At 15.6% G+C, this 13637-nt stretch overlaps 3 protein-coding genes across 3 annotated transcripts; all 3 read right to left on the bottom strand.

Annotated features, from left to right (window-relative positions):
• Nucleotides 1–3714: 3714 nt before the first annotated feature.
• PGAL8A_00047700 (conserved Plasmodium protein, unknown function) lies at nt 3715–4419 on the bottom strand (the record flags this gene model as incomplete). Its single annotated transcript, XM_028674492.1, has 1 exon — nt 3715–4419. The coding sequence occupies one exon, from the start codon at nt 4417–4419 to the stop codon at nt 3715–3717; it is 705 nt and encodes a 234-aa protein (XP_028530839.1).
• An 820-nt stretch (nt 4420–5239) lies between these two features.
• PGAL8A_00047600 (conserved Plasmodium protein, unknown function) lies at nt 5240–9109 on the bottom strand (the record flags this gene model as incomplete). The annotated part of the gene is made up of 1 exon (XM_028674491.1): nt 5240–9109. The coding sequence occupies one exon, from the start codon at nt 9107–9109 to the stop codon at nt 5240–5242; it is 3870 nt and encodes a 1289-aa protein (XP_028530838.1).
• Nucleotides 9110–10916: 1807 nt separating this feature from the next.
• On the bottom strand, nt 10917–12779 carry PGAL8A_00047500 (AAA family ATPase, putative; the record flags this gene model as incomplete). The annotated part of the gene is made up of 1 exon (XM_028674490.1): nt 10917–12779. One exon carries the CDS (start codon nt 12777–12779, stop codon nt 10917–10919), a length of 1863 nt encoding a protein of 620 aa, XP_028530837.1.
• Nucleotides 12780–13637: the final 858 nt, after the last annotated feature.

Raw genomic sequence — 13637 nt, 5'->3', positions numbered from 1 at the left:
TTTTTATTTTTTTTTTTTTTTTTTTTTTTTTTTTTTTTTTTTTTTTTTTTTTTTTTTTTTTTTTTTTTTTTTTTTTTTTTTTTTTTTTTGTGGAGATCTCAAATTTTTTTAAAAAAAAATATAATGATATATGTAAATATATACTTAAAAATATTTAATCATTCATCTAATAGCCTAAAAATTATTTAAAAAATTTGTTATATTTTTATCTTATGAATAATATATTTAGAGTAATAAAATTTATATGTATAACTATATATAAGTATCTTAATTATTTTTTTTAATTTACAAATATTGTATTTTTTATGCAAAATATATAGAAGAAAAAACTATTAAAATTGAAAGGAAAAAAAAAAAAAAAAAAAAAATAAAACATATATAATAATATCAAGTATATAAAATAAGAGAAGTTAAAAAAAATATTAAAATGAAAAGAAATAGATCTAAAATAAAAAGTAATAGAGTATATATATATATATATGAGTATCATATAAAATGAAAAAAAAAAAAAAGAAAAAAATATATATAAATAAATACTCTTTCTTCTACAAATTTATTGTGCATATAAATAAATATTTAAAAAATATTCGTGTGGCATTCTTTTTTTAAAAAAAAACTACTATAAAACAATATATATATATATATATGCAAAGCATATTGTTATTATAAAATGTTATGTTTTTAATAAAACTATAAAAAATTCATACAGAAAAACAATATTAAAAATAAAGAATTCTTAATACATATATTAATGACAAGAAAAAAAAAAAAAAAAAAAAAATCAAACACAATAAAATAAAAAATATCTATAAAAAAAATTTAATTTGATGTTTTACAATTTATATGATCTTTCAATTTAAAAAATAATTAAGAATTAAATATTTTCATAAATAATTTAAACAAAAATGTTTTATATTCTAATATTTTAACATAATGTATAAGAAAATAAAGTAATTGTGTATGTACAAACTTTATTTATAAAAAAATATTATATAGTTTCAAAATTTTATATCTACAAATATAAATGAGAAATTTAATCAGTTTCTTCTTTCATGTTATACTTTAATAGAAATAAATATATGAAGGAAAAATATATATTAACTATTTATACATCATTAAAATATATAAATATAAAATTTGCAATAAATAAAAAGAAATTTTATATTAAATATTACAAGTTTTTTAAATATATATAATCGAACACTATTTAAATTTATATTCTACACTTAAGTTCAATTTAAAAATATAAATAAAAAAATAATGTACATATATGTTATCTTGTTATTAATATATTTTCTAATTTTGTTTAATGATTAAAAAAAAAAAAAAAAAAATTTATATTTTACGAAAAATTCCATATTAGTCCTTAAGCTAACATCTTTAAAGATATTTTGAGAAATAAAAAAAAAACTTCTAAACACTTAGAATCCTGCTAAATTAAAAAAGTAAACTTCCTTTTATTTCATTCAATCTTTTTTATAAAGTATGTTTTCATAATTAACAATAACGAAATTTAAAATTCATCAAAAAACTGTGTTACAAAAAAAAAAAAAAAAAAAAAAAAAAAAAAAAAAAAAGTGAAAAATAAAAAAATTGTAAAATTTTGATTTATTCTTAAACTATTGATAAAAAACAAAATAAAAATTAAAAAATTAGGATGCAAAAATTCTTTAAATTTTTTTTCATTTAATTTAATATTGTCTAATCTAGTAAAAATAATTTTTTTTTCTTTTCTACTTTTATATATATTTATCAATAATAGAAAATATTTTTTAAATAAAAAAAAAAAATTAAATTGCACATCATTAATAAAGAATATCTTATATATTAGTTTTTACAACATAATGAGTTATTCTACATTTTTGTTTTGATATAAATATTTTGTTTACAAAATGCACAATATTAACAAAAAAAAAAAAAAAAAAAAATGTTTTTATAGACCATAAAAATTTACAGATAAAAAAAGAAAAGACTTTACATCTGTAAAATATAAAATATAAATTAATGTATTTATGTTTAATTTTTTAAAGTTTTTATATATTTGAAAAAATTATATAAATTTCACAATATTAGAAAAAAAAAAATTTTCATATAATAGTACCATAAATAAAAAAAAAAAAAAAAAATAGAAAAACGTTGTACTATTTTTTACAAATATAATAAAAAAAAATATAAATATAAAAAAAATAAATTTTATTTAATCATATAAATCTATTTATTATATACATTACTTTTTTTAAATATATTTTCTATATATTACACCTCAATTTTTTATGCTGTCCTCAAGATAAAAAAAATACAAAAAGAAAAAAAAAAAAAAGTGTAAAATTATAATACATTTTATAATGTTTATTAATTAAACTTACATATGTATTATTTTGAATAAAGAGTAATTATTTTTGTTTCTCTAAGGATAACTTTATAAAAAAAAAAAAACATTTCTTTTTTTTTTTATATCTTAAATGGAAAATGCATATATATTAAAGGGGCACTTAACTGAAAATTTGTGAGAATTACCATACTATTTTTTTATATTTTTAAACATTAAAATTAACATTTAATAAATTAGATTTTTAAACTTTTTTTTCACTATAATATTAATAATATATAATAAAAAATTAGAAAAAAAAAAAAAAAAAAGAAAGAAAAAACAAACAAAAATACAAAACATACAATAAATGACATAAATATATTGGAAAACAAAATAAATCTATGTATAAGATGAATTATATATATAGAAATAAAAAGAAATAAAAAAAAAATAAAAAGAAATAAAAAGAAATAAGAAGAAATAAAAAGAAAAATATTTTTTTATTTTGTTACTAAGGATATCTTTCAGAATGTCAATATACTTATACAACATTTTTTTACTTATTATAATTCTAACATATATGATCTTTTTGCAATACAAAAAAAAGAAACAAAATTTTTGTTTTCTCTATTAATAAATAAATTATTAAGTAATGCTCTAAATTTATATTTAATGTTATATTTTTTCTTAAAATATTAGTTTATAAAACTATAAAACTTTTTTTAGAATTTATAAAAATAACCCCAAAATTGAAATATATCTAAACAATTTCCTTTTTTACAATACTGAAGTGTTTTTATTTATCTAATAATTAATCATTTTTTAAATTTAAATAATAATATTCTTTATATAAAAAAATTAATATTATTAACATTAAATTGAACATGTAACTTATGTAAATAACACATTTGAGAATTACAAAGATAAATGTCTTCTTTTTTTGAATTAAATTTGATAACTATATTACTTTTAAATATTATCTAATGTGAATAAAGAAAAAAACCATGTTTTTTAAAAAAAAATATAATTATAATTTTCTTTTACAATTAAAAAATATTATAAAGTTACTTGGATATCTCATTTTGCAGTATAAATTTCTCTTGAATATTGATAACTTTTTAGATAAAAAAAAAGTATATATATATATAATAGACAAACAAAAAAAAAAAAAAAAAAAAACAGTATATATGTAGAAAGTGAGATAAAGCAATAAGATTTTAATTCAACTCATATTTTTTCATAACTCATTTATAATTTTTAATATTTTTTGCTTTTTATTTTTAAATAACCTATATGGTTAATAAATATTGTTATTTTCCTTTATTTTTTTTTTTTTTTACATGGGAAAAAAAAAATTCAGTACTTAAAATTTTATCAAAAATTAAAAATAAAATAAAAAATATTTAGGGTTCTTCTATTTTTCTTTTTTTAAAATTCTTTAAATAATGTTCAGCTAATTCTTTAGGAATATGAACATTTTTATAATAATTTTTTTCGTCATTTTTTAGAAAACTTAATTTTTTTTCTGAAACTCCAGCGTAGATTGGCATCGTTATATCATTTATATTATTATTTACTATTTTACTTTTTAGTGTACTATTAAAAGCTGAAATGTTTTGTATTAAATTACGATATTTATCATTATGTTTCTTACATTCTAATAATAAGTATTTATATATCCAAGTATCACCACTTATATAATTATCAATTGCTTTTATTAAACCACTAGGAAATGTTATATCATCTAAATTGTGATTTTTATCATTTATATATGAATTTAAATTTATTAAACATTTTTCATATTTATACATTTGTTTAACTAATTTTTTACACATTTTTGCATTATCATCATTATTTAAATTGTTTCTTTTATTTTCACATATGCAAGAAATTTTTGTCAATTTAGAAATAATAGAAATAATTTTTTTTTCTAAATTTTTTTCTTTTAATTTTTTGTCTGATATATAACTATTATCATCTTTTATATTTTCTTTACTATGATTATCATCACTCACAATGGAACTTTTTTGTTCTGTTATTTTAACATTATTATCTTCATCGTTCCCTATATTTATTTTTAGCTTAATTCTTCCTTTACTCTCTTCCATTTATAAATTTTCTTTAAAATATTATGAAAAACAAAAAAAAAAAAAAAAAAAAAAACTAAAAAAAATGTTTTATTATAATTAAAAATATAAATGACATTCACGTAACATCATGAAAAAAATTCAAACATTTTTATCGTTAAAAAGAATACAAAAATTTGTAATTAAACATATAAAAAAAAATTACTCATAAATGCAAATAAATATAAAAAATTCTTTTAATATGTTTACACTTCATAAATAAAAATAAAATTGTTAATTTGTTTTCTTTATACTATCATATATATAAATAAATAAAATTAAAAGAATGAATTATTTTATAAATATATTTTATTTTTTTTTTAATTTTAAATTTTATTTTAAAAATATTAATTTATATTCTTTTAATTATAAATTTATTTTTTTTTTTAACATATATCTTCATTATTTTAAAAAAACGAGAAATTTGTAATTTTTGTGGTAATTAAAAAGTAATTAAAAAATTAATTTAAAAGTTTTTGTATTAAATGTATTTTTTTAAGAAATTAAAATTATAAAAAAATAAGAAATAAAATATAAAAATAAAAACAATATAAAAATTTTGATAATCCATATAATATTAAAAATTTACAAATAAAAAATAAAAAAAAATTAATCCCAAAAATTGAATTAGAAATAATAAGTGCTAACATAAAAACATATATGAATACTTTAATTAATAAAATATTTTCATTAAAAATGAAAAAAAAAAAAAAAAACAACAACAAATAAAACAAACAAAAAAAATAAAAATAAAAATAAAAAAAAGAAAACTAAAATAATAAAACCTTATTAAAATCAAAAGTTAATTGAAACAAAATTTTTTATGGGTAGATATAATATCACCCATTTGTTTTGTCCAGTAGTCTATTTTATTTATTGATTTAATAGATAAATCAATTAAACTTATACGATAAAATATTTGTTTATTTTTTTCCTTTATATATTTATTTATTAAAATTTTTTGAAGTTTCTTATTAATTTTACTATTATATCTTAATTTCCTTCTTTTTAAATGAGTTTTAAAAGATGGATGGAAATGTGTATAAAATGTATTTTTTGTTATGTATTTTTTTTTCATTTTTTCTGAAGCATTTTTATATTGATTTTCATTTTGGCAATTAAATTTCTTAGTATTGTAATTTTTTTTGATAGTAACATTATTGTTAGTTTTATTTAAAATTAATAATTTAAAACGATTATTTCTTAAAAATATTGAAGTGTTTTGATCATACAAGTTATCACCTTTGGAATATATATTAAATATTGTGCTATGATCACAAAATGTTTTGCTTATTAAAAAACGACAAATAAAATATATCATACTTTTATAAATATATAAAACTTTTTTATTTATTCTTGTTCCTTTGGAATAATTCACACTATTGAAAATATCAACAAATGACTTATTTGTTAAATATTGAAAATGGTCAATAGTTATTAACGATTCATTACTTAAAATTTTTCGGACTTGTTTTTTATATTTTTTTTTTTTATGATTATACCTAAAATAATATTCTTTTTTTTTATAAACTTTTTGCTTACATAATTCCATATATAATTTTCTTGTATTTTTTTTCATTTCTATTCTTAAATCATTGAATTTATAATTAGTAACTTTATTAAATATATTCATTGCATCTATTAAAATTTCATTTCCTAAAATAAAATGAGAATTTTGTAAATAAATAAATGAGCTATATTTTATATTTTCCCTTTTTTTTTTTTTTGAATTAAAAATATAATCTGCCAACCTTTTAATTTTCTTTGTATTAATCACATGTAGCAAATATTTGTTTTTCTTAATGTAATAATTTGTGTTTATATTAAAAATATTATTTAGACTTTTATTATAGTATTCGAAATTATTAAAAAATTCCTCACTCATATTCAAATCGAACATTTTTTCGAATATTTTGATGAAATTCATCATACAATAAATTAATTGAACTTGTCCTGCGTTAAAGCATTGAAAATATAATAACTTATAAAATAGATATCTTTCCTTTCTAACAATAGTTGATAAAATTAATAAAATTTCATTATTTTTGCTTATTTCATAAGGATTTTTTTCAATTTTTAAACTTCTGTAATGAACATTTTTAATGAAATCTTTATTTTCTAATATTTCCTTATTTTCACTTATTTTATATTTAGCTTCCATCTTTTTAATAAAAAATTTATTTAATCTATTAAAAAAGCAAATTACGTTTTCACAAATATTCTTATATATTTTCTTTAGGAGTATAATTTTTACTTTTTTCATTATATTAATTAGAGAATATACAACACTATTAATATATTTTTTTATTATATTTAATTTGTATATTATAAGAAAATTAAAAAAATACTTTTTATTGAATTTTTTATTATATAAATAATATAATTTTTTATTTATTTTATATAAAAAGTTTTTTTTTGCTTTACCTTTAATTTTTTTATATATTTTTTTTTTCAACTCTATCTCGCTCTTTGATAATATAGAAATTTTCTTTTTAAACTTTTCACTTACTTTTTTATATACATTATAAAATTGATTATAATATTTTTTTACTTCCATACATTTTTTTTTAAATATTCTTATGTTACTATTCTCATTTATGTAAAATGTGTTATATTTTCTGTTAAGATGTTTCTTTTTTATAAAAAACAAATTAAATATGTGTATAAAAAAAAAAGAAGACTTATTAAATAAATTTGATGAGTTAAAATTATATATCTTTTCTTTATTCATTTCATAACATTCATAATTCTCCAATTTATTATTTTTATTTATATTTTCTTTTTGAGAAGTAATATTCAATTTATCTTTTAAGTTATGTTCATTTATTACATAACATTTCTTCTCATTTAAGTAAAACCATTTTTTATAATATCTCATTATATTATTATAAATATTTTTATAACACAAAAAATATAACAATTTATTCGAAAAAATATTGTAATGTTCTTTTTCTCTTGAGTATAATACTTTCATATTATTATCAAAAGATCTACATAAAATATATTTTATGTAAAAATAATTGCTAAATATACAACTTTCATAGGAAGATCTCGATATTTCTTTAAAATTAAATCCTTTTTTATTATATTTCTTTATTTGACAATTATGTGAATATTCATAATTTTCTTTGATTTTATTTTTGTGTAAAATAAAGTCTTCATTAATAAAAACATTCTTTCTAAAATCTAAATAATTATTTATACTTTTTGAATGATTTAATTTATTTCTGAAATGTTTTATCTTATTTTTTTTACAAGTTTTCTTGTTTTGTTTATCTGAAGTATAGAATAAAAAACTTCTTGTATTTTTATATTCATTTAAATAATTGAAATAAAAATCATGCGATTCACTTATGAGTAAATGTGTGGAATTATTAAAAAAAATATTACTTAAATAATTAAAAAAATAAGGGGAAGTATTTTCATATTTTTTATTATTTATATAAAAATTTATATTATTACTTTTAAATAAAAAAATATAATTTAAATTAGTAAAAATATCCAAGTAATGAAGATTAAAAAAGTTACTAGGTATATATAAAGATGGATATTTTATATTTTCATTTTTTTTTTTAATTAGTTGCTGTATATTATACCTGTCAAACATATTTTTATAATCAGAGATACCACATTTTAATTTGAGTTCAATACTTATATACATATCATCCAATTTTTCTATTTTCTTTTCATCATTATTATTAAAAACATTACTATTATAAATTTTATCTATTTTGTATATTCCTTTTATATCTTTCTTTGATGAATTTAATATGTCATTATGCTCATTGTTATGGTTAATAATATTCTTCTTTGTTTTATTTTGTATTTTATCATTTACATATTTTTCATTTTTATTTCTATTCTTCTTATTCAATATAGTGTTCATTTTATTATTTTTCTCATTTCCTAAAATATATGATGGAGTGGAGAATAAATTTTCTTCTAAATAACCAAAATCATTTTTTTTAGAATTACTATTATAAATAAAATCATGAGAATTATAAATTTCTTTAAACATATACTTATTTTTCTTTTTTTTATTAGCTATTTTTGTTAGTTTTCTAGTATAAAATATTATTAAAAACTGAAGAATATTATTACTTAGTTTTTTAAAATAGTTTAATATATCCTTCTTTAAATTAAAAATGTTTTTTACTGATGTAATATAATTAGGAATATTTTTTATTTTACTGAATTTTTTTTCAATTATACTATCTGAGTTTTTTTTATTTATCAGTATTTTTTTTAAAGTTTTTTTTTTCTCATCATGGTACAAATCAATTGTTTTTCTTATAATTTTCGTAAAATGTGGATAAAAAACAACAAAATTATTATAAGCGAAAAATCTATTGTCAAATATTTTTGATTTATTATAACTTAATTTTTTCACCCAGTTGTGTTGTAAAGCTATATTAAAATTTTTTATTTCATTTTTTTTAACAATTTTTATGACAGAATTTTTTATAAAAATGTAACTATAAAAATGTATATGTTTAAATAAATGAAAATATATATAAAAGAAAATAATATTTTTAAAAGAAGTATCATAGCTAACAATATCTAATTCTTTATATAAATTTTTTAAATTATCAATGTGTATTTTTGTTTTTTCTTCTTCTAAATCAGTTTTTCTTAAAACAATCACTTTACATCCCTCACCTATAACTTCCATTGATTTATTCAAATTATTTTTTTTTTTTTTTTTTTTTTATTATCAATAAAAATTTTAAATCATTTTTCCAAAATATTATCAATATATTTATATATATATATATATATATATACTTTAAATCACATATAGCATATTATGTTGATTATTCAATTTTTTCTTATAAAATTATTCGATTCCGTAAATGGTGATTCATTAAAAAAAAATTATTTTTAATTGTTCCTTAATACACTTAAATTTGTCTTTATTATTTAATCTCATCTAAGCATTGTAATTCTTATTTTTATAATTTATTGTCCACCTTTTTGAACTTATTTTTGTTTTTCTTTTTTCTTCAAATATTTTAAGTTTAAATAAAATTCATAAAAAAAATATATACATGTAGTAATAAATAAAAGATATATACCTTCATTTGAATATACATTCTCTGCTTTTTACTTCTTTTGTTTTTTCTTTCTTTTCTTTATATATTAAAATATCTTATTCTACTGAAATTATACCATCTGAATATTTTTAACAAGGTAAAAAAAAAAAAAAAAAAAAAAAAAAAATTATTATTATAGTTCTTTTTAATAGAAAATTTTAATTATATTATGGCAAAGATAATTTATTAAAATATATTATATTTCAGAAAAATAAAAGAAAAGCCATTATTTTATTTTTTTTTTCTTATAATAAAAATTTCATATAGGCATCATACATTAAATAAAATTATTTAAAATTTTTTTTTTTTTTTTTTTTTTTTCATTGTTATAAATAGTTATAAATTTTCAATAAACGTCTTAATAAATTTTCAGAAAAAAAATATAAAAAAATGCTTTATTAAATTTTATAAAATTTTAGGACTAGAAATAATAAGAATAATAATTACAATTTTCATCTAATTAATGTTTAATTTATAAAATATATATTCATTTCATCGAATATTGTTATTAAAATGATGTTTTTTTCATATGGTCTTCAATGAAATGCAAAATTAAAATATTAAAAATAGATAGAAGATAATAATTTAAAAATTCATATTACTACTAAGCGTTTTATAGATTTCTGTAGAATAAATTAAAAGATAAGAAACTTTGAAGTTATATTTTAAATAAGCTTTTTTGATAGAAATATAAGTTCTGTAAACATAAAAATAGTGTTTAAAAATTTTAAAAAAAATATATGTAAAATGAGCTTTTAAAAGATAAAATAGTTCTAGATGATTTTTAATATATATTTTTTTATATCAAATTTTAAGTATATTATATGCTTGAAAAGTTTTTAATTATATTTTTAATATGTAATGTCGTTCAAATTTATTGAAAAATTTTTACTTAATAATTACTTAAATGTTTTATTTTATTTTTCTTTTTTTTTCATAAACATAAAAAATTAATTTGACAAGTATGCAAATAAAAAAATGCTCTTAAATAAATTTTATAAGTAATCTTTATATTTTTAAATTTAAATTATTAAATTTATAACGTGTAATATATAAATATAAACATATATATATATAAATAAATAATTTGTTTTAGGTTTTGATTTTAAAAACAAATAAATGAAATTTAACAAATCATATTAATAGAAATAATTAAAAAATATATATATATATATGAATTAATAAATATATAAATTAATAAATATATAAATTAATAAATATAAAATAAATATTAATAAGTAGATTGCAATATTTGATTATTTAAAAAAAATATAAGAGATATGTGTAAGTATATATATAATATATGACAAAAATGTAGTAAGTCTATTTAAAAAAATTATAATTAACTTCCTTTTTTTTTTTATTTATTTTTTTTTAAATATAATTTTACAACTTGTTATTAATGAAATATTTGTTTTTTTCTTTATATGGATGGTCATTTTTAGAATTATTTTCATTTGTGTTATTCAAGAAATCTGAACTTGATTTATTTTCATTTGAATTTATGCTTGAACGATTTTCATCTTTTTGATTTTTATCAAATGAATTGCTTAAGTTCCAGTTGACTATTAAATCAATTAACTCTTTTGAAACAATTTTAGAATTACTACCAAAAACACAATTTTGAATATTTAAACATAGCTTAGATATTTGTCTACCAGATAAACCATATAATTTATTTGATAATTCATTTAAATAATGATCATTAATGCAAGTATCAATAACAATATTATACTTATTTAAAGGAAAAACATATTTATTAAAATAATAAGAAAGCATCCTTTTAATTTCTTTAACCTTTGGAATATCAAAGTTGTATTGTTCATCAATTCTATCAATAACAGCTGTATCTAAAATGTCCTTACAGTTTGTTGCTAGGATTACTGAAAATTTTTTTGATTCATTTCCTGTATGAAATAAAAATGAAGCTAAAGCGTTTCTAAGACTTTCTGAAAAATGGGGAGATGATTCATTTCTTCCTTTTCTTAAAAATGCTTCCGCTTCATCAATAAAAATTATACATTTTTTATTTTTTCTTTTTTTAATAAATTCAAAAATTTTATTCAATTCAACAGATGCATGAACACCTAATGCACTAACATCTCCACCATTTATAATTATATAATCAAAATTACTAAAATAAGATAAAGTTTTAGCAAAAAGCGTTTTTCCTGTTCCTGGAGGTCCGTGTAATAAAATATTTTTTAAATAAAGATCATATTTTTTTGAATTTTTCAAACTGTTAATTGACCAAGTTAATTTTTCTTGTAATTCTTCATTTAATACTATTTGATCAAAAATATTTTTGTTTTTATCTTTTTTTGTTATAAAATTCTTAAATAGTGAGAAATTTTTTTTTAAATTGAATAAATCAAAAAATTTGTTAATATGCCACAAAGACGTTTCTCTAATCAATTTTGGTTTACCTAATTTTGTTTCTACATATGTTCTAATAACTCGCGTAGTATGTTTAGTTGTATATATTCCAATGGATGTTAGTGTAATTGTAAGTACAAACCTATATAACTTTTGTTTATCATTTAAAAATAAAAACATAGAATTATTTATTTGCTCAAAATATTTATTTATACTTTCTAATTTTGTTTTCCTTTCTTCATCTGCTTTTGTTCTTAATGTTTTTAAATGAATATCTAAATTTTTTCTTTCTCTTTCTATTAAACCTTTATTTTCTTCTTGTATTTTTGCTTTCATATTTTCTCTTTCTAAGGATTTTTCTTCTCTTATCTGCTTCATTTTTAAATTTAATAATTCTAGTTCATTTCTTTTTCTTATATTTTCTTGCCTTAAATATTGTTCATGTTGATTTCTTAGCCATTCTTCATTTTGTTTTTGTTGATCCATTAATTTTTTTTGATAAGCTTCTGCTTCTAATCTTGTTTTATATTCAGCTGTTATTCTCTCTTGCTCTTGTTGATAATTTATCGTTTTTCTTTTTTCTTCATTTTCAATTCTAGTTCTATTACTTAAATATTGAGCTCTCTGTAATGATAATTCTTCCATTTGTTTTTCGTATTCTTTTTGTTTTGTTAATTCTTGTAATTTTATTAATTCAAAAGCTTTGCTTGAATTAGAAGATTGATCTAATTCTTTTAATGCTTTAGCACCCCTTTCTAAGGCTGTCGGATCAAAATTACCAGTAATGTGTTCCCTAATCTTTTCATCTGATGAACCAGACTTATTAGGGTTTACTGGTGAAACAATCTTTTTTGATATATTAGGAAAATTCATTTTCAATTTTATTAAATTAATATTTGACTCTCAATATGTATATATGAGATTTTTTAAAAAATATATTTTACAGTTATATTTACTGTTTTACAAAATAGTTAAACTTGATTTCTTCAAAAAAATAAATTTTATTTATTTTATAACTTTTCAAATTATCTACTTTTAAAAAAATATATCCTTGTTAAAAAATATTTATGATTAAAATTTTGATTTCCTCTTTTTATTTTTTTTAATTAATGAATTCAAGAAGTATTCAGACCTATAATATCAAGTTATTTAAAAAAAAAAAAAAAATATATTTTTTATTATTACTTATTTTTAAGTTAAACATTCTCTTTTTTTATTTTATTTTTTTATTTATTATTGTATTTGTTTTTTTTTAAATTATATAAAATTATAACAAGGAAAATTAATCAAATAAATTTCAAGTTGTTTGTTATTACTTTATTTTAACAAAAATCATATTTTTAAAAATAATAAAGATTTTTTTTTTTTTTTTTTTTTTTTTCTTATTGTATGAAAAAAAAGGATCTTTTTTATAACATTATTTAAGAAATGAATTTATCCTACAATTTTTTTTTTACTTTTTTATTAATTTTTCATTATATGCATTGAAAGTTTTATTAAAATATTTAAATTATTTATATATACTTAAATATCAATTTAACAATACTTCATTTTATTTTATCTACAGTTTTTTTTTAATCTTTTATTTAAAAAAATTATAAAAATGTAGAAGGGTTTCTTTATATAGTAAATACATTCTTTTATTATTTCGTTAATTTTTTTTTTTAATCACTGAAATATTTATATGTAGAAACACTACAGGAGTTAATATATGTTTTAATTATTTATAAT

The sequence above is a fragment of the Plasmodium gallinaceum genome (genome assembly GCF_900005855.1).
Source record: "Plasmodium gallinaceum strain 8A genome assembly, contig: PGAL8A_v1_32, whole genome shotgun sequence".
In the NCBI taxonomy this organism is placed as follows: domain Eukaryota; phylum Apicomplexa; class Aconoidasida; order Haemosporida; family Plasmodiidae; genus Plasmodium; species Plasmodium gallinaceum.
The sequence above is the reverse complement of the archived record's forward strand: the minus strand, read 5'-3'. Positions and strand labels throughout refer to the sequence as shown.